The 25,039-nt window shown below is 44.3% G+C and overlaps 1 protein-coding gene across 1 annotated transcript in view; it reads left to right on the top strand.

Annotated features, from left to right (window-relative positions):
* Positions 1-24,677, top strand: part of BEST2 (bestrophin 2) — a 42,549-nt gene extending 17,872 nt beyond the window's left edge. The window contains exons 2-10 of the mRNA XM_040346553.1: positions 1,294-1,476; positions 5,293-5,387; positions 7,243-7,476; positions 11,585-11,739; positions 15,954-16,031; positions 18,638-18,790; positions 18,909-18,989; positions 22,582-22,736; positions 23,090-24,677. Coding sequence (XP_040202487.1) covers positions 1,325-1,476; positions 5,293-5,387; positions 7,243-7,476; positions 11,585-11,739; positions 15,954-16,031; positions 18,638-18,790; positions 18,909-18,989; positions 22,582-22,736; positions 23,090-23,492 — 1,506 coding nt within the window. The 5' untranslated portion in view covers positions 1,294-1,324 and the 3' untranslated portion in view covers positions 23,493-24,677. The remainder of the gene's footprint in view (positions 1-1,293; positions 1,477-5,292; positions 5,388-7,242; positions 7,477-11,584; positions 11,740-15,953; positions 16,032-18,637; positions 18,791-18,908; positions 18,990-22,581; positions 22,737-23,089) is intronic.
* The last annotated feature ends 362 nt before the right edge of the window (positions 24,678-25,039 follow it).

Below are 25,039 nucleotides of genomic sequence, written 5' to 3'. Positions count from 1 at the left end.
TGAGTGTCTTATTACCCCTATAATATCTTATTACAATAACCCAGCTCCCGAGTGTCTTATTACCCCTGTAATATCTTATTACAGTAACCCAGCTCCTGAGTGTCTTATTACCCCTGTAATATCTTATTACAATAACCCAGCTCCTGAGTGTCTTATTACCCCTGTAATATCTTATTACAGTAACCCAGCTCCTGAATGTCTTATTACCCCTGTAATATCTTATTACAGTAACCCGGCTTCCAAGTGTCTTATTACCCCTGTAATATCTTATTACAATAACCCAGCTCCTGAGTGTCTTATTACCCCTGTAATATCTTATTACAGTAACCCAGCTCCTGAATGTCTTATTACCCCTGTAATATCTTATTACAGTAACCCGGCTTCCAAGTGTCTTATTACCCCTGTAATATCTTATTACGGTAACCTGTGTGTCTTATTACCCCTGTAATATCTTATTACAGTAACCCGGCTCCTAAATGTCTTATTACACCTGTCAGGGCCATCTTTAATATTGATTGGACCCTGAGCAAGAAAAATCTTGCCCCCCTCCAATGCAATTTCGCTCTTCACGTGCTCTGAGACTTAAAATAAATATCAGCTAGACTTGAAATCCGTTTACTGTATCAGATCAGGCTGTGATTGGTTGCCAAAGGTTACAGCATATAATTACCACTTACTGACTGGTTGCTAGAGGTTACAGCACACATTACGGCTCACTGATTAGTTGCTAGAAGTTACAGCACATGATTTCTGCTTGTTGTTTGATTGCTAGATATTACTGTACAGTAATACTGCTCACTGATTGGTTGCTGTAGGTTACAGCACATCATCTCCTTACTGCAGAGGGGCATGATATACATATGAATGCAGCCTTTATTTACATATCCATGCTGTCAGGCGCCGCTATTTACATATGAATGCTCCCGGTTTTGGCATATGAATGCCAGGGTCTGCAGCTGAGTCATCTGTACACAATAGGGCAGAGCTGGGCAGCATTAAAAGCAGCACTTCACACTGAGATATCAGAACACAGCACAGGACTAAAACTTCAAGGGAATTTAAACTATGATAGTCGGCAAGTATGAGGCAGCTGCTTTGCGCCCCACAACAATGACCGGGCCCAGGGAAGTTGCCCCTTTTGCCCTGCCTAAATATGGCCCTGACCCCTGTAATATCTTATTACAGTAACCCAGCTCCCAAGAGTCTTATACCTGTAATATTTTATTACAGTAGCCTAGCCTCTGAATGTCTGATTACCTTTTTTTTTTTAAATTTACATTTTTCTCTTTCCAGGTCCCTGTGTTGTGCCGTGTAGCTGGGTGTCATGACGGTCACATACACAGCACGGGTGGCAAATGCACGATTCGGTGGGTTCTATAAGCTCCTGCTGCTATGGAGAGGCAGCATTTACAAGCTATTGTACAAAGAGTTTCTGGCCTTCTTTCTCATGTATCTGACGCTCAGTATTACATACAGGTACGTTGGGTTCAGTCCTTTGTAGGGGGGAGTTGCAGCATGAGTTGGATTAACAGAAACTGAACTACTTGCATATCATTGTACTCGCAAATTGAGAATAGTGGGGAATTAAATTAAAATTTCTATTGTGGTTCACTACCTTGTATGACTTAACCACTTAAGACCCGGACCAAAATGCAGCTAAAGGACCTTGCCCCTTTTTGCGATTCGGCACTGCGTCGCTTTAACTGACAATTGCACATGGCTCCCAAACAAAATTGGCGTCCTTTTTTTCCCACAAATAGAGCTTTCTTTTGGTGGTATTTTGATCACCTATGCGGTTTTTATTTTTTGCGCTATAAACAAAAATAGAGCGTCAATTTTGAAAAAAATACAATATTTTTTTACTTTTTGCTATAATAAATATCCCCCAAAAATATATAAAAAAAAAAGAAATTCCTCAGTTTAGGCCGATACGTATTCTTCTACCTATATTTGGTAAAAAAAAACGCAATAAGCGTTTATCAGTTGGTTTGCGCAAAATTTATAGCGTTTACAAAATGGGGGGTAGTTTTATTGCATTTTTATTAATTATTATTTTTTTACTACTAATGGCGGCGATCAGTGTTTTTTTTTTTTGTTTTGTTTTTTTGTGACTGCGACATTATGGCGGACACTTCGAACAATTTTGACACATTTTTGGGACCATTTGTAATTTTCACAGCAAAAAATGCATTTAAAATGCATTGTTTATTGTGAAAATGACAATTGCAGTTTGGGAGTAAACCACAGGGGGCGCTGATGGGGTTATGTGTGACCTCAAGTGTGTTTACAACTGTAGGGGGGTGTGGCTGTAGGTGTGATGTCATCGATTGTGTCCCCCTATAAAAGGGATCACACGATCGATGACGCCGCCACAGTGAAGAACGGGGAAGCCATGTTTAAACATGGCTCTCCCCGTTCTTCAGCTCCGGACTCCAGCGGCGATCGGGTCCGCGAGTCCAGCGGTCACGGAGCTTCGGACCGAGTCGCGGGAGGGCGCGCGCCTGCCCGCAACCCCACGGCTGGGCTTAAAGGACAACGTACATATACGTTGATGTGCCCAGCCGTGTCATTCTGCCGACATATATGGGCGTGAAGGGGTCCTTAAGTGTTTAAACCCAGTACACACGATCAGAATATCGTACAAAAAATGCCGCTTTCGAAGCAGTTCTACGATAATCTAAATTTGTGATGTAGCAATACGTAAGCAGAAGTGACCTTAAAGTGTACGTTAACCCAAAAGAAAAATGGATCCTATGCCTTTTAAAGCATGTTATTTGTATGACACAGTGCTTGTCCCGTGTCATTTGACCCCCTGTAACATCTACAAAAAAAAAAACCCTGGCTGATCCTGTCAGGTTTTCCCCACCTTTTATGTAAACTGACCACGGTAATCATAGCTGCTTAGCATTGACACTGTGGTCAGTTTACATGCCTCCATCAGCCCTGCTGTCTCTCCTCTTGTCTCCCCCCCCCCCCCCGCCTGTAGGCTCCTGTCAGGGTCTGCCCCCCTGCTGCTGCTGTAATAACATGATTTACTGTATATAATCTACTGTTTTACAGTGTTAATTTTGGCAGCAAATTTCGATTTAGTTTTAGTCTTGGGACTAAAATTTACATTTTTAGTTTTTAGTCCCATTTTAGTGCATACTAGCTCATTATGGCTTTTCCTTTACAGGTGTAAAAAAAATAAAAATAACAGGGTATACAACCGCTTTAAGGTATAACAGCTACAGTTATATGCAAATCTCACATTTTCAAATGAATTGGAGCCTGGCCCTGTCCTCTAAGCCTCCCTATTGTTATGTGAATGTGACTGACCTTCAGCCTTTTCATCAAGACGGAGGCATAAGAGGTGGGGCAAGACTGCGGGGGCCGGGCATGACATTTCTAGGACAAGGAAGATTTGCATAGAACTACAACTGCCTGTACCTACAGATCTAGTGATCATTTGACTTTTGACAGGTCTCTCCCATGGCGGTCGGACAACTCCAGTTCGGTGCCGCACCTAATGGGACAAGATAAGGCAGGAGTCAGAAACTCCGAGGCCATAGCTGTTGAGTCAGCTGTCTGTCCCCTCCCCCATGCTCCTCTGTTGTCCCCCTGCTTCTCTGTTCCCCCCCAGATGAGTGCTGTGGGGAGGGAGAGGAGGTAAGCGCTGAGGGAGGGGAGAGACAGAGGAGCGGAGGGGGGGGCGGCGGTCCGCTGTCCCTGAAGCCGGCCAACTGGGAAAGTCCCAATGGCCAGTCCATCCCTGGGAGGAGGAATAATGGCCAATCATTGGTATTAGTGGGAGGAAAAGTATCCCATTGTTTTCATTGGAACAGTGCCCAATTCTTTATCTTGAGGGGAAAAGTGCCTTATTGGTGGTGTCGGTGAGGAAAAAAAAAAAAGTGCGTGGTCAGTGGGAGGAAGTATACCCCATCATTGGTGTCAGTGGAAGAAGTGAATGCCCCATTTTTGGTGTTGGTGGAAGGAATTAATTTTTGGCATCAATGAAAAGAATAGTGGCTTATCGTTGGTGTCAGTGAAAGGAATGGTGCCTCACAGTAGTGGAAAAAATAGTGCCCCAAGGGTGACCACGCTCACTCAAACCCTTTATCTAGAGAGACACGTTATCGCACGAACCTGCGACTGCACATATGTGAACCTGGCCTTGTATATCCTCCCAAGAGCCAGGAGACTGCTTGCATCAGGGCTGACATTGGCCATTTTCTGTTTACATTGGATAGAGAAGCATGGGAACCCAGTGATGACATTATTGGGTCTAATTTAAAGCGGGGGTTCACCCTATTAAAAAAAAAAAAATTTTTTTTTTTTATTATACCATTACATTCGGCATCGTAGCGCGAGCTACAGTATGCCGGTCTTACATTTTTTATCCCCGTACTCACTGTGCTATGGCTCATTGAAGATTCCGGGGAATGGGCGTTCCTATGGAGAGGGAAGGTGATTGACGGCCGGCCCTGGCACGTCACGCTCCTCCGGAAATAGCCGAAATAGGCTTGGCTCTTCACGGCGCCTGCGCATAGCCTGTGCGCAGGCGCCGTGAAGAGCCGAGACCTACTCCGGCTGTCTTCGGGGAGCGTGACGTGCCAGAGCCGGCCGTCAATCATCCTCCCTCTCCATAGGCACGCCCATTCCCCGTGGGAGTCGGAAACTTCAATGATCGATAGCACAGTCAGTACGGGGATTAAAAATTTAAGACCGGCATACCGTAGCTCGTGCTACGATGCCGAATGTAATGGTATAATGATGTTAAGGAGGGTGAACCACCGCTTTAAGAATTGTAATGGAAAGAGGTTTTATTAAAAAATATATATATATATATTAGCAGGTTGATGGGGTGGGGGGGGGGGGGGGGAGAAACGGGGGACTGCAAAATATAAACAGATTAGGTGCTGGTTCATACTGGTGCGATTTCTTCTTTTTATTTTTTGTTTACAATAGAAATACTGATACGATTTCTGATGGGACTTGAGTCGCACAGAATTGCCAGACATTGAAAATCACATTATATTAAATGGTGCCCATTAACATCAATGCGACCCTGGGGGGTACGATTTTTGGAAAAGCTTCCTGTTTTACTTTGATGCGATTCGGCTCAATGGAATATGCTAACCACATTTAGCCTTGTTGGCATTTATCTAACGATTTAAAAAAATCTTAAAAGGGTATGTCTTTCCATTCATTCTTGTATGGTTGAATAGTTGGGGATGTAGGAATTCGAAACGCTTGCCAAGAAGGTTGTTGATCCCTCAGCCCACCATGATCTGGTTTTGTTCTCTTCCACAGGTTCCTACTCAATGAGAATCAGAAACGCAGCTTTGAAAAAGTGTCAATTTACTGCAACAACTACGCCAATCTCATCCCGGTTTCCTTCGTGCTGGGTAAGACTTCTGCTGCAATTTCCTTAAATTCAACACCCCAACCAACCGCCCTCTATGGGCTAGATTCACGTAGGATGGTGTAACTTTGTGCGGGCGTAACGTATCCTATTTACGTTACGCCTCCGCAACTTTTACAGGCAAGTGCCGTATTCTTAAAAGAAAGTTGCGGCGGCGTAGCGTAAATAGGCCGGCGTAAGCCCGCCTAATTCAAATTGTGAAGAGGTGGGCGTGTGTTATGTAAATTAGGCTTGACCCGACGTGATTGATGTTTTTCCCGAACGGCGCATGCGCCGTCCGTGGAATTTCCCAGTGTGCATTGCTCCAAAGTACGCCGCAAGGACGTCATTGGTTTCGACGTGAATGTAAATGACGTCCAGCCCCATTCACGGACGAATTACGCAAACGACGTAAAAAATTCAAAATGCGACGCGGGAACGACGGCCATACTTAACATTGGTACGCCGCACTTACGCCACCATAAAGCAAGGGTAACTTTACGCCGTGAAAAGCCTAACGTAAACGGAGTAAATGTACTGTGTCGGCCGGGCGTACGTTCGTGAATTCGCGTATCTAGCTAATTTACATATTTAGATGTGTAAATTAGCGTACACGCCCCTATCGGCCAGCGTAAATATGCAGTTGCGATCCGACGGCGTAAGAGACTTACGCCAGTCGGATCTAATGGAAATCTATGCGTAACTGTTTCTATGAATCAGGCGCATAGATACGATCGGCCGGACTCAGAGATACGACGGCGTATCTCCTCTGAGAATCTGGATATATATATATATATATATATATATATATATATATATATATATATATATATATATATATATATATATATATATATATATAGTTATAGTGTTGGGTAGATTTTTTGTTTTTACATTCAACACTGTTGGGGCTCATTTACACTTGTTTCGGCTTCAACACACATTAACGGCTAGTTTACACTTGCTTCAAAACAAGGCTTCGGAAAGGCTTTGTTAAAGATTTCTGAACACCAGTCAAAGCTCCTGTCACTAAATAAAATGGTTAGTTTACAACTTGCTTCACTTCAAAATGTTTACCCCTTTGTAGCTTTAGTGGCATTTCAAAGCGTCTTAGAAGCCTCCATAGAAGTCTATGGCAAAGCTTGCTCGAAGTCTCACCAAAGCCCCATGGAAGCTCCACCAAAGCCTCATCGAAACCCCACCAAAGCACCAAGCAAAAGCAAGGTGTAAACAGGACTGTAAGCTAACCATTTTATTTAGCGACGGGAGCTTTGACTGGCGTTCAGAGAGCTTTAACGAAGCCCGTCTGAAGCCTTGTTTTGAAGCAAGTGTAAACTAGCCGTTAATGTGTGTTAAAGCCAAAGCAAGTGTAAATGAGCAGTTATAGTTTCATAAGTATTAGAGGCCCATGTTTTGATATTGTGGGGCAGATCCACATACATCTGCGCCGGGCGCAGCGTATCTAAGATACGCTACGCCGCTGTAACTTTCAGTTGGTTTGAATCCTTAACGAATCTGCGCCATAAGTTACGGCGGCGTAGCGTATCTCTCGCGGCGTAAGGGCGCGGAATTCAAATTCGGCGGGTAGGGGGCGTGTTTCATTTAAATGAAGCGCGTCCCCGCGCCGAACGAACTGCGCATGCGCCGTCCGTAAAAACTCCCAGGGTGCATTGCTCCAAATGACGTTGCAAGGGAATTTTGAAATTACGCCTGCGTATCAGTAGATACGCCGGCGTAATTTCTTTGTGGATCTACCCCTGTGTGTGGGTGTGTGTGTGGTGTTTTTTTTTTTTTTTTTTAATTCTTACTCGTTAGGCCTTCCCTTCATCCCCTGACCCTCTTGTTCTTGTGTCCTGCAGGTTTCTATGTCACCCTGGTTGTGAACAGGTGGTGGAACCAGTATCTGTGCATGCCAATGCCAGACCGGGTCATGTGTGCCATCACTGCTACAGTACACGGTACGGACGAGCGGGGGAGGATGTACCGACGGACGCTCATGCGTTATTGCAGCCTGTCTGGATTACTCATCTTGCGATCTGTCAGCACAGCGGCCTTTAAGAGGTTTCCAACTATAGACCATGTTGTAGAGGCCGGTGAGCTCTTGTTAATATGTTCTGAGTATATTTGCTTTCTGCTCTGTAAACATGCCTAGAAATTCATAGATGATGGGCAGCTATGTGATATAGGCAGGGCCGGCCCTACCATGGGACCCGATGGTACCATTGTACCAGGCAGCACTTTCAGGGGGGCAGCAAATTTCCTGCCTGCACGCCATCCCATTCCGCCAGCTCCACTGTGGGGCTAATTGCCGCCCGACCGCTCCTCCCGTTCTCCTCTCCACTGTGGGGTTAATTGCATGAATAGAGCCATAACAGGTCCTTTTTATACTCCTATACACATGTATAGAGTCATGATAGGTCCACTTTTAGTTATCATGATATAAAATAATGGATGTGGGGGGCGTAATTTTTTTTTGGGGGGGGGGGGGGCAGCATTTCATTTTTGGTACCAGGCAGCACAATGTCTTGGGCCGGCACTGGATATAGGCCTTTGAGCATCAACAGGACACGTATGGTTAATCTACAATATATACAAAGGCTGATATTGGAAAGAAAAAGCCATAACAATTGAACGGTGCCAATGTGCCTATCTAGATTGCTGGAGGAGCCTATAAATGTTCCTGTACAATTGTTTTTCTCATGGTGGGGTATTTGGGAAAACTACAGACCCCTATCTCCCATGTGACAGTGCTTGGGTTTGGTAAGAGGTCTATCAAGAACTGTGTTCATGCAGGAAGGAATAGGGTTGGGTACTCCTTCTTCTCACCATACCCAGGTTTATTGGCACTGTGGGTGGGTTTGTCGTGGAATTGCTACGTATGCATATGTTGTGTCGTGTGACCAACTTGAGATAACCAATATGGAGCTTGCCATGCCCACCACAGAGCCTGCCATGCCCACCATTGTAGCGCTACCCCCGCAGGAGCCGCTGGTTTGTTGTTGGGATCGGCATATTAAGTTACCTTAGCGCTGTCTAGGGGTGCAGTTGGAGAATAGAGCAGTGAGCGAATGTCCAGGCAATGAATAGAGGTTTTCAAATGCTTTATTTCCAGGCCAACACGGCCAACATCAACATTAGAGGGGAAGAAAAGGTTGATGAAGCAAGAGAGAGAACTTCGCAGTATCAGGCCTGGATATGAGCCGAGCAATCCTGCTCTCAGTAGTATCAATTACAGTTCGTCGCCACTCCATCCAGAGTGGGTGAAGTGCCCCCGGACAGACCTCTGCCACAAGCCTGGCAGCCAAAGTGTCACTTTAGATTGCTGGGAGGAACAGGTCTCTCTCACAGACCTGGCTCTAGGCCTCTGCCACAGGCCTATTACTTTGAATGAGCCAAATGGACGAATTGAGCGAATCCTCCCAGTAGATTTTAGCATAGGTCACCGGATGACAGCAAAGTGTACCTGTCAGCGCTCCGGTCACCAGATCCCCGATTGGGTCGTTCAAGACCTGTTGGACAACCTGCCTCCGGGTTCTCCTCAAGCCAACCCCCCCAATCGAACGGCATCAAGCCTGGGATCCTCTTAATAGAACTGGGGACTCAGCAAGTCACTGGGGCCCCTCTCTGGAACATGGAACTCCGCGTAGGATGCGACTCCAGCCTGGAAGGCCATCGCCGGGGTCCGTTGGATGTGCGCACCCTAAAGGTGGATGCCGCACCTGGAACCTGGACCCCGCGGGAAGAACCAATAAAGATGGCGTCTGCCACAGATATACCCCTCCCCAGCATACCCCACGAGGGAAAACTCCTCTAATTGGCTGCTGGGGAAAAGTGGCTCTGCCAGAACCCCTCTAGCGCCACCTGTCGCCCAGGGGTGAAAACAGCACCCCTGGAGCGCAGACTGACCCACAGGACAGTTCAGGAATGACGGCAGCCCAAAATTTAACATAATCATGAATGGGAGCAAAATAACTCTCCCATTCCCCACTAACTTTAGCGTAGTGCCCATACTGAAAGTAAGGGGGCGCTACACTATTTATATTGCCATTGCACTCTTCCCGGGGCGAAGTCTAGAGTAAGTGGGTGCTACAACAACCACCAGCTGCTTAACTGCTATGAACATTAAAGTGATTGTAAACAATCGCCTTATAAAACAACTAATTTATTTTAAAAAAGAAATGAAAGGCAAAATATTTTTGTATTAAAAAAAAAAAGATCCATTTTTTGTAAGTGATCACATGCCCTCTGTTCTCAGCTGCATAAGAGCAGGGGGAGGAGAAGCAACAGTACACTGATCTTCCTAGTAAAAGGCTGTGCAAGGGAGGCGTGTCGGGAAAAGTCTTATTATTAGAGGAGAGCAGGCTGAGTTCCCAGCACAGCTAGTGCTCGCTGTGCTCTCCTGTTTAGTGTGGTCAGTTGTTAATAGGAAAGCAGGGGGATGGACAGGAACCCCAGGGATTTCACACAAAGCAAGCAATACAAAGAGAACAGGATTCCCTTTCATACAAGTACATGATACAGCTGGCACATACCATGAATTTGAAATGTTGGGGTAACAAACACTTTGAAAAATATATATGTCGCTAGTATACCATGGATCCTTCTCATATAGTCCAGATATTTATTAAAGCAATCACATCACAAGTGCAGCAATTTGGGAGTCACACAGGACCCCTTTTGATAGGCATGTGATCATTACATGCCTGACAAGAAGCCCCTAAGACCCCTTTCACACTGGGTCGCTTTGCAGGCGCTATAACGCTAAAAATAGCGCCTGCAAACCAACTTGAAACAGTCGCTGCTGTCTCTACAGTGTGAAAATCCCAAGGGCTTTCATACTGGAGCGATGCGCTAGCAGGAGGGTAAAAAAAGTCCTGCTAGCAGCATCTTTGGAGCAATGTGTATACCGCTCCTTCAGCGCTCCTGCCCATTGAAATCAATGGGGCTCCATGGCTATGCCGCCTCTGCTTTGCCGCGGTTTTTAACCCTTTCTCGGCCGCTAGCACAGGGGGGGGGGCAAAATCGCCCCGTTAGCGGCCGAGTAGCGCTGCAAAATTTACGACAAAACGCCGCTAAAAATGGTGCCGCCCCAGTGTGAAAGGGGCATAATAGTTACACTTCCACCGTTTTCACTTTTTTGATCACTTTAACAGATATCTGGGCTATATGATCAGGATCTATGGTGTGCTGGTTGCATATACTCCACCACAGGGTGACACTGACAGGGAGCTATGTGACATAGAGTCTGTACTTACAGGTTGTCATTCATAGGAGGAGCTATGTGATACAGACTGCACCTCCCATTACAGGGTGTCATTGATAGGAGGAGCTATGTGACATACAGCCTGCACCTCCCATTACAGGGTGTCATTGATGGGAGGAGCTATGTGACATACAGCCTGTACCTCCCATTACAGGGTGTCATTGATAGGAGGAGCTATGTGACATACAGCCTGTACCTCCCATTACAGGGTGTCATTGATAGGAGGAGCTATGTGACATACAGCCTGTACCTCCCATTACAGGGTGTCATTGATAGGAGGAGCTATGTGACATGGCCTGTACCTCCCATTACAGGATGTCATTGATGGGAGGAACTATGTGACATACAGCCTGTACCTCCCATTACAGGGTGTCATTGATAGGAGGAGCTATGTGACAGAGCCTGTACCTCCCATTACAGGGTGTCATTGATGGGAGGAGCTATGTGACATACAGCCTGTACCTCCCATTACAGGGTGTCATTGATGGGAGGAGCTATGTGACATAGAGCCTGTACCTCCCATTACAGGTTGTCATTGATAGGAGGAGCTATGTGACAGAGCCTGTACCTCCCATTACAGGGTGTCATTCATAGGAGGAGCTATGTGACATAGAGCCTGTACCTCCCATTACAGGGTGTCATTGATAGGAGGAGCTATGTGACATACAGCCTGTACCTCCCATTACAGGGTGTCATTGATAGGAGGAGCTATGTGACAGAGCCTGTACCTCCCATTACAGGGTGTCATTGATAGGAGGAGCTATGTGACATACAGCCTGTACCTCCCATTACAGGTTGTCATTGATAGGAGGAGCTATGTGACATGGGCTCTGTCCCTCCCACTACAGGGTGACAGACAGGAAGTGCTAGGTAACATGGAGTCCAGTGTTCAGAAGGAAATAATAATAATAATAATAATAATAATAATGTCTTTCCAGGGTTTATGACTCGCTTTGAACGGAAGAAGTTTGAGAATCTGCGCTCGTCCTATAACAAATACTGGGTTCCGTGTGTTTGGTTCTGCAGTCTGGCCAATCAGGCCCGGAATGAGGGGCGAATTCGCGATGACCAGGCCTATAAGATGCTCATAGAGGTGAGAGGGTGGGAGAGGCTCTTCAGACTTTTATTGGGAATTGAATAAACACATTTTCTTCTTTCAATTGTATTTACATTCCCTGCCAGGCAAATAAATCGACATTATTTCTTCATTTCAAATTGAAGGTAATGACCTGTCGCCTCTAGGTCTGTATTATCAGCTTCCTAGAACTCTGTCACCATACCCTTCACACTATTTGTAGAACATAGTGCCAGAATATTAAATGCTATTAAGATCTCCATAAAAATGTCAGAGGATAGCTGTGTTCTTGTAAAACTTGTTCACATCATAATGGGGACTGTATTTAAAGTGCATGTCGGGGCAAAAAAAGAAAAAAAATCATCTTTGTCACACATACACATTTCACCATGTTAAATTCTGCAAAAAAAATTCTGTTGTGGTCTTACAAATTACAGGATCTCCTCAATCTAGAGGATAAAGCTGGCCATAGACTATTAGCTAGATTCAGGTAGCCTGGCGCATCTTTCAGGCGGCGTAGCGTATCGTATTTACGCCGCCGTAAGTCAGAGAGGCAAGTGCTGTATTCACAAAGCACTTGCCTCCTAAGTTACAGCGGCGTATCGTAAATGGGGCCGGCGTAAGCGCGCCTAATTCAGATGAGGGGGTGTGTTTTATGTAAATGATTGGTGACCCGACGTGATTGACGTTTTTTTACGAACGGCGCATGCGCCGTCTGTGTACATATCCCAGTGTGCATTGCTCCAAAGTACGCCGCAAGGACGTCTTGGTTTCGACGTGAATGTAAATTACGTCCAGACCCATTCACGGACGACTTGCGCAAACGACGTAAAAATTCCTAATTTCGAAGTGGGAACGACGGCCATACTTAACATTGACTAGGCCAGCTATTTGTTCGACTAACTTTACGCCTGGAAAAAGCCATACGTAAACGACGTAAAAAAAATGCGCCGGGCTCACGTACGTTTCTGTATCGGTGTATCTAGTAATTTGCATATTCGACGTCAAACTCAACGGGAGCGCCACCTAGCGGCCAGCCTAAATATTGCACCCTAAGATACGACGGTGTAGGTCGTAGGAGACTTACGCCGCTTGTATCTTAGCCTAATTTAAGCGTATCTGGTTTCTACTGATACGCCGGCGTAAAGCTGTCTGAATCCAGCTATATATCTGCTTCTCCTTTCCCTTTTTTTTTTTTTTTTTTTTCGTTATTTATGATTTTTTTTTTTTGTTATTCGATCGGTCTGCTGGTTGATTGAAAAAAAAATAAAAATGAAATGTCTATGACCAGCCATTTTTTTTTTCGTTTAGCCAGCAGTGGATGGAGGAATCCCCCCCCCCCCGTGCCGGTACATTGTATTCTGATATCGACTATGGCCAGCTTCATTTTGTATCCCCAATACACTATATTACCTAAAGTATTGGGATGCCTACCTTTTTTATACACACAAACTTTATTGCCATCCCAGTCTTAGTCCGTAGGGTTCAATATTAAGTTGGCCCACCCTTTGCATCTATAACGGCTTACACACTTCTGGGAAGGATGTCTACAAGGTTTAGGAGTGTGTCTATGGGAATGTTTGACCATTCTTCCAGAAGTGCATTGTGAGGTGAGGCACTGAATTTTGGATGACCCTAGATGGTAGTCTCCGCTATAATTCATCCCAAAGGTGTTCTATCGGGTTGAGGTTAGGACTCTGTGCAGGCCAGTCAAGTTCCTCCACCCCAAACTCGCTCATCCATGTCTGTATGGACCTTGCTTTGTGCACTGGTCCAAATCATTTGGTAGAGGAGGGATTATGGTGTGGGGTTGTTTTTCAGGGGTTGGATTGGCCCCTTAGTTCCAGTGAAGGGAACTCTTATGGCGTCAGCATACCAAGACATTTTGGACAATTTCATGCTCCCAACTTTGTGGGAACAATTTGGGGACGGCCCATTCCTGTTCTAACATGACTCTGCACCAGTGCACAAAGCAAGGTCCATAAAGACATGGATGAGCGAGTTTGGGGTGGAGGAACATGACTGGTCTGCGCAGATTCCTGACGTCAACCCGATAAATTACAGCAGAGACTGTGAGCCAGGCCTTCTCGTCCACATCAGTGCCTGACCTCACAAATGCTCTTCTGGAAGAATGGTCAAACATTCCCATAGACACACTCCTAAACCTTGTGGACGGCCTTCCCAGAGGAGTTGAAGCTGTTATAGCTGCAAAGGATGGGCCAACTCAATATTGAACCCTACAGACTCAGGCTGCATTCACACCTGAACGCGGCGTATTGTAGCGCGATTTGCCGCGACAAAACTCGTCGTTTTTTAGCCTACAATACGCCAGAGGAGTGATTTAACATTGTCGGCTATGCCGAAAGCCGCCTGAAAAAAAGGGTCCGGGACTTGTTTTGAGCTTCAGGCGTTTCGGCGTGGAGATGTGAACCATCTCCATAGCCGACAATGTTAATCACCCCTCCAGCGTATTTCAGCGTCGGGCGTAAAAACGCCTAGGTGTGAATGCAGCCTAACACTGCGATGTCATTAAAGTTCATGTGTGTAAAGGCAGATGTCCCAATACTTTTGATAATATAGTGTATAAGGACTGGGAGGGGGATCATTACTCTTTAACCACTTAAGGACCCCTTCACGCCTAAATACGTCAGCAGAATGGCACGGCTGGGCACAATCGCGTCTCTTTAAGCCCAGCCGTCGGGTCGCGAGCGCACCCCGGTCCGAAGCTCCGTGATGGGACGCGATCGCCGCCCGTGTCCCGCGATCGGTCACCGGAGCTGAAGAACGGGGAGAGCTGTGTGTAAACACAGCTTCCCTGTTCTTCATTGTGGCAGTGTCATTGATCGTCTGTTCCCTGATATAGGGAAAGACGATCACTGACGTCACGCGTCCAGCCCTGCCCCCTACAGTTAGAAACACATATGAGGTCACACTTAACCCCTACAGCGCCCCCTAGTGGTAAACTCCCAAACTGCAATTGTCATTTTCACAGTAAACAATGCATTTTTATAGCACTTTTTGCTGTCAAAATTGTCCGATGTGTCCGCCATAATGTCGCAGTCACGAAAAAAATCGCTGATCGCTGCCATTAGTAGTAAAAAAAATTAGTAATAACAATGCAATGAAACTATCCCCTATTTTGTAAACGCTATAAATTTTGCGCAAACCAATCGATAAACGCTTATTGCGTTTTTTTTTACCAAAAATAGGTAGAAGAATACGTATCGGCCTATATTTATATATTGGGATATATTTATTATAGCAAATAAATTGTAAATGCATTGAATAGTGTATTCAAGAGACCTGGAATAGAGAAAATTAAGTAATGCCGCGTACACACGATCGTTTTTTCCCGTCAGAAAAAGTCAGATGTGAGCTTTTGGATGGGACTTCCGACCGTGTGTATGTTCCATCTGACTTTTTCTGTCAGAATTTCCGCCAGCAAAAGTTTGAGAGCAGGTTCTCTATTTTCCCCAACGGAAAAAATTCCTAGCGGGAAAACCGTTCATCTGTATGGAATTACGACACGCAAAAAAACACGCATGCTCAGAATCAAGCAGAAGAGCCGAACTGCCTATTGAACTTAATTGATATCGGCGTGTTTTACGTCACCGCGTTCTAATCTTGCGGAATTTGGTGTGACCGTGTGTATGCAAGACGAGCTTGAGCGGAATTCCGTCGGGGAAACCGATTGTGTGTAGGCGGCATAAGAGAAATGAATAGGGTGACTTTATTGGCAGTGCACATGTGCAGCATATTACCATGCATTAAAGTAAATACACATTCATGCATCTGCTGCAGTGTGAACGAGACTTTTTTTTTTTTAAAGGACAAGTTCACAAACCTTGCAACACCCCAAGCCTCTAGCTGAGCTATAGCCACCCACCTCCCCTCCCCCAGATGCACACTTACCTTCTCCAACAATGGCAACCTCCTGCATGGTCTTCAACCTGGCCGGTGAACATCTAGTCATGGACTGTCCATACCTGTGCAATAACATTCTATAGAATTGGGGGGGTGGTCAGTTTTTTTTTTTTTTTGTGTGTATTTAGCAGGGGGACGGGGATATAATTCATAGACTTGTCATTCATTCTCCTTTTTATTTTATTTTTTTAATTTAGGTGTTCCCTCAAAAAAATGAATACAATGCTTCACTATTTTGCTAATTAATTTATTTAAACATCTAATAGTTGCTGAGATATTCTACAAAAGTAACTATTTTGTTTCTATAGGAGTTAAATGCTTTCCGTGGAAACTGTGGTATGCTCTTCCACTATGACTGGATAAGTGTCCCCCTGGTGTACACCCAGGTAAGTAACTTTGTGTCTGTTTGTTGTTGTTCTGGGACCCTCAAATCCTAATCCTTTGTTATTCTCGGACCACCAAAGTCTAAATCTATTGTTCTTATGGAAACCCCAAATCAAAACTTCAGAGTGACCTCATTCCAGGATCACCCAAGTGCAGGGCCGGTGCTACCACTAGGCAGCCACCTAGGGTGCACTACTGTCTAGGGGCGACCAGCCACTGGTGTTTCTACTCGCTTCTCTCTGCAACAAGCAACTAAGGGCTAGATTCACGTAGGGGGACGCAAGTTTGTGCGGGCGTAGCGTATCCTATTTACGATACGCCTCCGCAACTTAGATGGGCAAGTGCAGTATTCACAAAGCACTTGCTCCGTAAGTTGCGGCGACGTATCGTAAATCTGCCGGCGTAAGCGCGCCGAATTCAAATTGTCAAGAGGTGGGCGTGTCTTATGTAAATAAAACATGACCCCACGTAAATGATGTCTCTAACGAACGGCGCATGAAAGAATCCCAGTGCGCATGCTCGAAATGACGCCACAAATCGTCAATGCTTTAGACGTGAACGTAATTTACGCAAAGCCCTATTCGAGAACGACTTACGCAAACGACGTAAAAATGTAAAAATTCGACGCGGGAACGACGTCCATACTTAACATTGCGTACGCCTCATATAGCAGGAGTAACCTTACGCCGGAAAAAGCCTAACGTAAACAACGTAAAAAAATGCGCCAGGCGTACATACGTTTGTGAATCGGCGTATCTACCTAATTAGCATATTCCTTGCGTAAATCAACGGAAGCGCCACGTATAGGCCAGCGTAAATATGCAACTAAGATACGACGGCGTAAGAGACTTACGCCAGTCGGATCTTAGGCAAATTTCGGCGTATCTTGCTTTCTGAATACAGATTAATCAGATCAATAGATACGCCTGCGTAAATTATTTCTGAATCTAGCCCCAAGTCTTGGCATCAGCAGGCAGCCGACCGCTCCGTTCGCACATAGTGTCAGAGACGCAGTGGCGGCGGAGAACTGTGTCAGTGTCCCAACTCTTTAATGAATGGAAGCAAGCAAACATTCATTGATGGGCGCAGGTGAGGCTGCATTTGATGGGCGCTGGTTAGGCTGCATTTGATGGGCGCTGGTTAGGCTGCATTTGATGGACGCTTCATTAAAAAGGTGGGGTATACATGGGAAGGACAAAGGGAGTAAAGCCAGGGGGGCGGCAAATGAGGTTTCGCCTAGGGTGTCAAAAATCCTTGCACCAGCCCTGTCCAAGTGTACTTGGGAACTATATTGGTGAGATCTCTGCACGGAATACCCAGCTCTGCCTATTATGAGTGGTGCCCACTCTGCCTCCCAGACGTTCTATTGTGGAATATTGATTATTCTAGATTATTTATATTGTATATAACAGAGAATGCATCAAAAGAAGCAGGAACACCCAAAACTCTGGGGGGACAGGGATAGCGTCTGGAATGATGATAGGACCTTAATATAGAACCCACTAGGTGCCATACAAAATATCAGTCTTGGGTGGACTGACACATTTAAGTGCATATCAAATAATCTGTGATCCCATTTTTTTTTGATTATTAATTATTGATACAAATATGTGATAAAGTGGATTGGAATTTATGGACACTTTAATTTTGCACTTTATAATATTACACGGTTTATTGGTAGTTTTTAGTTTTAGGTCAAATGGTTTTAAGAATAAGCTTGTTTGAAATATTTTTTTGTAAATTTTTGTTTATAGCTCTGCACCAGTTTTTTTTTTCTAAATTGCACTGCAATAAAAAGACCCAATATAAACACATAGGGTCGGATTCAGCAAGAATTTACGCCGGCGTATCTATAGATACGCCGCGTAAATTCAAAGCTGCGCCGGCGTATCTTCATTCTGTATTCAGAAAGCAAGATACGCCGAAATTAGGCTAAGATCCGACTGGCGTAAGTCTCTTATGCCGTCGTATCTTAGGGTGCATATTTGAGCTGGCCGCTAGGTGGCGCTTCCGTCGTAGAATATGCAAATGACCTAGATACGCCGATTCACAAACGTACGTGTGCCCGGCGGAATTTTTTTACGTAGTTTGCGTAAGGCTTTTCCGGCGTAACGTTGCTCCTGCTTCTATGAGGCGTACGCAATTTTAGTATGGACGTCGTTCCCGCGTCGAATTTTGAATTTTTTACGTTGTTTGCTTAAGTTGTTCGCGAATAGGGCTGGACATAATTTACGTTCACGTCGAAACCAATACGTCCTTGCGGCGTACTTTGGAGCAATGCACACTGGGATATGTACACGGACGGCGCATGCGCCGTTCGTAAAAACAGTCAATCACGTCGGGTCACCACCCATTTACATAAAACACGCCCCCCTCATACTCATTTGAATTAGGCGCGCTGACGCCGGCCCCATTTACGCTACACGGCCATAACTTGGGAGGCAAGTGCTTTGTGAATACAGCACTTGCCTCTCTGATTTACGGCGGCGTAGCGTAAATACGATACGCCGACCGTAACAATGCGCCCAGCTACCTGAATCTAGCCCTCTCACTTTCATATTTTTTAATTTTTCTTTTTTATTCTTTTTTTTTCTTTTTTTCTTTCCAGGTAGTAACGATTGCCGTATACAGCTATTTTCTCACCTGTCTGATTGGACGTCAGTTTTTGGATACGTCCCAGGGGTACCCCGGCCACGACCTGGACCTCTATGTCCCCGTCTTCACCCTCCTTCAGTTCTTTTTCTATACCGGCTGGCTGAAGGTAAGAGATGCCAAACGGAACAAAGACGTGCAAAAGGATTTCTCTTCTTACTTCATGTGTTGGCTTTAGCAGAGTTGTGTTTTGAATCATTTAAACATTAATTCTTTTTCCTGTTAAGGTGGGAGAGCAGCTGATTAATCCATTTGGTGAGGATGATGATGACTTTGAAACCAATTTCTTAATTGACCGGAATTTCCAGGTACAGAATATTTCAGGGTTGTTTTAGTTGTATCACCTCTCTGAGTATTTCATATTTTTTTTGGTTTAATTTAACTCCTGTTCTGAAAAGTGAAATCGCCCAAAAAAAGGTTGAATTAAAAATAGGTGGTGAAGCTGTGTGTTTTTTTAATTTTCGTTTTGTTAGCACCCCCTGATCATCCTCCTTAAACTGCAAAGGCAGGTTTATGGTTATCTCCACATTCCATTGCCTTTAACCACTTCCCGACCGCCGCATGTAAATGTACGTCCACAGAATGGCACGTACAGGCAAATGGGCGTACAGTTACGTCCTTGCCTTCTAGCGGGTGGGGGGTCCGATCGGGACCCCCCCGCTACATGCGGCGGTCGGATTCCCTCGGGGAGCGATCCGGGACGACGGCGCGGCTATTCGTTTATAGCCGCTCCGTTGCGATCGCTCCCCGGAGCTGAAGAACGGGGAGAGCCGTATGTAAACACGGCTTCCCCGTGCTTCACTATGGCGCTGCATCGATCGAGTGATCCCTTATATAGGGAGACTCGATCGATGACGTCAGTCCTACAGCCACACCCCCCTACAGTTGTAAACACACACTAAGTGAACACTAACTCCTACAGCGCCCCCTGTGGTTAACTGCAACTGTAATTTTCACAGTAAACAATGCAATTTAAATGTATTTTTTGCTGTGAAAATGACAATGGTCCCAAAAATGTGCCAAAATTGTCCGAATTGTCCGCCATAATGTCGCAGTCACGAAAAAAATCGCTGATCGCCGCCATTAGTAATTAAAAAAAAAAAATTAATAAAAATGCAATAAAAATATCCCCTATTTTGTAAACGCTATAAATTTTGCGCAAACCAATCGATAAACGCTTATTGCGATTTTTTTTTTTTTTACCAAAAATAGGTAGAAGAATACGTATCGGCCTAAACTGAGGAAAAAAAAACATTTTTATATATGTTTTTTGGGGGATATTTATTATAGAAAAAAGTAAAAAATATTGAATTTTTTTTCAAAATTGTCGCTCTATTTTTGTTTATAGCGCAAAAAATAAAAACCGCAGAGGTGATCAAATACCACCAAAAGAAAGCTCTATTTGTGGGGAAAAAAGGACGCCAATTTTGTTTGGGAGCCACGTCGCACGACCGCACAATTGTCTGTTAAAGCGACGCAGTGCCGAATTGCAAAACCTGGCCTGGGCATTTAGCTGCCTAAAGGTCCGGGGCTTAAGTGGTTAAAGTATAATTTTTTTTTTTTTTTATAAAAAAACATGTTATATTTGCCTCCACTGTGCAGTTCGTTTTGCACAGAGTGGCCCTGAACCTGGTCTTCTGGGGTCCCTCGGTGGCTGTCTCGGCTCCTCCCCTGCGAGAGCTAATCCTCTTCATGGGCGCTCTCTCTCCCATGGGGGTTGGTTCTTGCGGCCGCACTCCCGTGATACAGCCGGCGGCTATACCTGCTCACTGTATCACTTGGCCCCGCCCCCCGGCACACCGCGTCATTGGATGTGACTGACAGCAGCGCAAGCCAATAGCTGCGCTGCTAACAAACCATCCACTCTATTCTAGTCAATCAACGGCCAGACTGAGCGGAGAAGAGGACATCGGGGGCGAGCGCAGCAGGTAAATGGGCTCAGGTAAGTTAAAACGAGGCTGTAACTGTCAGATGTTTTTTCACCCTAATGCATTAAGGTGAAAAAAACATGAACCTTTACAACCCCTTTTTTAAGGTTTGAGGACAAAAATACATGAGGTATATGAGGAAAGCAGAAAAAGAAACTATTCCAGGTGGAGATAAAAATAACACCTTTTAAGAGATAAAATGCAAAATCCTGAGAAATGGAGGCTTTCAATGGTTAAATGGTAATTTTTATGTGGAAACATGATGATGCTGCACCAATGAGATATGTTGCTCTTCTGGGGCCTTTCAGTCAATGTTATAATATATAGCTTAAGTGGTACATTATATTAGAGATCATACCCCAGGTTTGTTTTATGTGTATTTCCTATTGATAAGCTGGAAAGATATTGCCTACATAGCAATTATACACTTTAAGAATACATGCAAGAAAACATAGGAAGCTTTCATAAAAAAAAAAAAAAAAGTATTTATTTATAATACATACAGTATATATCATAAAAGTATTAATTGTAACATAGATAATACATCCATAAAATATTCACAATCTAAATCAAGAAAAGCACATAAAATTGCAAAAACTGCTCATAGCAATAAAGCCCATTTTAGTTGGCATGTTTCGCAGATCCACTGCTTCTTCAGGACATTGGCCAAACATCAAGGTTAGTCTATCTATGAGAGAAATAATACAGTAGTAGTACATTGATGGGTATGCGTACAGCTGAAGGCCTCAAATCATATTTGTATCATCCTATAATATTTTATTTTAATAAATAAATAAATACAATTTTATATATATATATATATATATATATATATATATATATATATATATATAATCAAATATTTTTTATTTATTAAAAAAATATTTTTAGGATGATACAAATATGATTTGAGGTCTTCAGCTTTACGCATACCCATCAATGTACTACTACTGTATTTCTCTCATATGTATATGTACACACACACGCTATTACCAAAGGTATTGGGACGCCGGCCTTTACATGCACATGCACATGATGCACAGCATCCCAGGCTTAGTCCATAGAGTTCAATATTGAGTTGGCCCCCCCTTTGCAGCTTCAATTCTTCTGGGTAGGCTGTCCACAAGGTTTAGGAGAGTGTTTAACCTATCTTTTAGAAGTGCATTTGTGAGGTCAGGCACTGATGATGGACGAGAAGGCCTGGCAGTCAGTCTTCGCTCTTATTCATTCCAAAGGTGTTCTATCGGGTTGCGGTCAGGAGTCTGTGCAGTCCAGTCCAGTTCCTTCACCCCAAACTCTGTCATTCATGTCTTTATGGACCTTGCTTTGTGCTCCAGTGCGCAAGTAATGTTGGAACAGGAAGCTGTCATCCCCAAACTTGTTCCTACAAAGTTAGGAGCATGAAATTGTCCAAAATGTCTTGGTATGCTGACCCATTAGGAGTTCCCTTCACTGGAACTAAGTGGCCAAGCCCAACCCCTGAAAACCAACCCCACACCATAATCCCCCCCCCTCCATCAACTTATTTGGACCAGTGCACAAAGCAAGGTCCATAAAGACATGGATGAGCGAGTTTAAGATGGAGGAACTTGACTGGCCTGCCAGTTGCCTGGCCTCAACCCAATAATAGAACACCTTTGGGATGAATTAGAGCAGAGTATGCATGTGTAATAAATAAAAAAAAAAATATATATATATATATATAATATATTGTTGTTGTTGTTTTTTTTTTTTTTTTTGTATCTTTTACATACTGGTAAAGGCTATTATCAGAGCATTGCAGCCAAATGTGAAGATTAGACTCTTCGAGAGCCACTATGAGACGAAAACCATGTCATGGAGCCTAGTCATTAGCTTTATTTTAATTGGCTGCCCATGTTGTCTCAGATGTGTCACGGAGAATGGGATTGGATTTTTTCCAAGGTCAAGTAAATGTTCATTTCCCAAGTGTGACCTCCTGATCTCTTTCTAGGTGTCTATGATGGCAGTTGATGAGATGTATGATGATGTTCCTATTTTGGTGAAGGATCGATACTGGAATGATTCAGATCCTCGCCCACCATACACAGCAGCTACCTTATCCCAGAAGTACCTACCTTCCTTCCAGGGATCCACATTTGACATGGCGTAAGTATCTCCCATCTCTTAGATAGTTTTGCTAAATCACAGCTGAAATCCTTGCCTTTCCTGAAGAAAATGCTCCTTCTAGTGCTGCTCAACATAATGGAACCCCATCATATTTCGTCATATGATCTCTGTTGAAGGGAAGGATCAGCCAGTCAGAACTCTGATCCTTCCCCTCATCGCAAGGCTTTTGTTTTACGTGAGCAGTGTTGGGGGCAGGGGAGCCGCAAGTTCTTCAGAAATGGTAGGTCTTTCAACTATTATCACTATTTATTATTCTTTGCAAGCAACTTTGTGTTGGCACCACTTTAAAATGATCTCTAAATTAAATGTATCCTTTTTTATTTGTGAATTAGGATCGCCAAGGAGGACATGCAGTTCCAACAGCTCTCAGAAATAGAGGAACTGAACGAAGAGACTATATCCTCCCAATTTCCGTTGCTGAGCCGACTCTTGCAAGGCGTGGGCGCTTCTCCGCTGGCCTCCTCTGTTGCTCTCAGTGCGGCATTTGTACCACCTGGCAGTCGCTCGTCGCTTCTCAAAAGGTCAATTAATAATATTTGGGGATCTTCTAATAGCTTGTACCAGGAGAACTCTCAGGATCTACTCCCCGAGCCACTGGCAGAAGCGGATGAAGGACAACCCATTACCCCATTGTTTCATATTGAATCTCAGCAATTCCTTGTTCCTTCTAAAGAGGCAGCTCCTTCGTTGGTAGACACCATCCAGGCCTCCCAAGATGGGGAAACCACCGCTTGATGATGGGTTTCTTCAAACCGCCCAGCCGTTTAGGTTAGATGTTGTCAGGCTGAACCACATTATTCCTATAAATCTGGTGATGAGAGTTCTCAGCTCTGCATAGCATTTACAGACATTACCCTTGTGTTTCCTGTTAGCCTGGACTGTTCAGTTATGTTACAAAAAGAACCCATTTATAGATTGCCAGTTTGCCCTTTAAGTGATACTGCCAAACCTTCCCCCCACCTTTCCGGAGTCGCACCCACATTTTTCATGCTTCCACTTTTTTGATGTTTTTGGGTCAGTCATGTGATAAACGGGGTCCTTTTCGCTTCTTCTCCAGTGTTGGATAGTCTACAATGATGCAGAGGCCATTGCTGTCGTAAATAACGCTCGTGCTATTCTCTGCGTAATTGTACTCGGAGTACACTGGTGGTGCCCCTTCAAGGAGCGGGTCCATGACACCTTGCACTCAGAGGGTTTGGGTTGAGTGATCCTATGTGTTAAGAGAGAGCACTTGCTTTGCCTCGTCCATAAATAATTATGGGAATACAAAAAAAGGGTAGCCCCAGGTCAGACATTAACGGCACAGTAAACCGTAAGGATATAGAAAGATAATCCTTATTAAAACATGGACACATACATGGTATACAAAGGGACATGAAAAAAGGTTAAAAACCCATATACACAGAGATACGTAGTATACGATGTAAGCCCAAGTGTATTAACACGTTTCGCTTCATCAGGACACATTCGGGATTCCTTGGTTGCAAGAAAAAGGAAAAATGGGTCTTGTATCTAAAAACAAAATGATATATTTATAATTGGAATAACACACATTTTTTTTGGGAAGCACTATTTTTCTATATTCTTATTGTTCACTGTGCCGTTAAAGTCCGACCTAGGGCCACCCTTCTGGTCTCCATTTTTTGTGATCCTATGTGGTCTTTAACCTGGAGGAGAACCGGTACTTAATTACAGAGTGGGCAGTCATCAGGGGACAGCAACAGATAGGAGGTGAGTATTGCAAGAGCTACTTTTAATCTTAGAACAGTGTGGGCACTGAGATCCACCTATCTCTATCGCCATCGTAAAATAAATAAAAATAAACCCTGGAGTTGGACATTGAAGATATCAAGCTAAACTATCTAGCAAACAAAGTACAAATGGCTGCCTGCGCACACTTTTTATTTATTTATTTTGCGGGGGGGGGGGGGGCCGAGAGACTCTAAACAAGGGACACTCAAAAGCAAGGAGTGGCTTCCAGCTCAGAAAGTCGTAGCCATGGCACACCAACTTGGAATATGAGCTTTTCTATTGGTTGCAGAGTTCTAGGGCACTGCAGGAGGGTTATCGGTGTCCAACTTTGGAACTGGATACTTTCATTTTCAAATTGAGAGTCCCATATTCGGGAACTCCACAGTGGCTTGAAAGATATCTACATTTGGCTAAATTAACTTGATAACTTTTGATCTATGTATAATTTTACATTTTGGGGCCCCAACCACCCATCAGTATTAAATGCAACCAATACGAGGGCTGCCCAAAATATTCACCCTATGCATTTA

Source organism: Rana temporaria, chromosome 3 (genome assembly GCF_905171775.1).
Source record: "Rana temporaria chromosome 3, aRanTem1.1, whole genome shotgun sequence".
In the NCBI taxonomy this organism is placed as follows: domain Eukaryota; kingdom Metazoa; phylum Chordata; class Amphibia; order Anura; family Ranidae; genus Rana; species Rana temporaria.
This window is presented reverse-complemented; position numbering and strand designations above follow the sequence as displayed.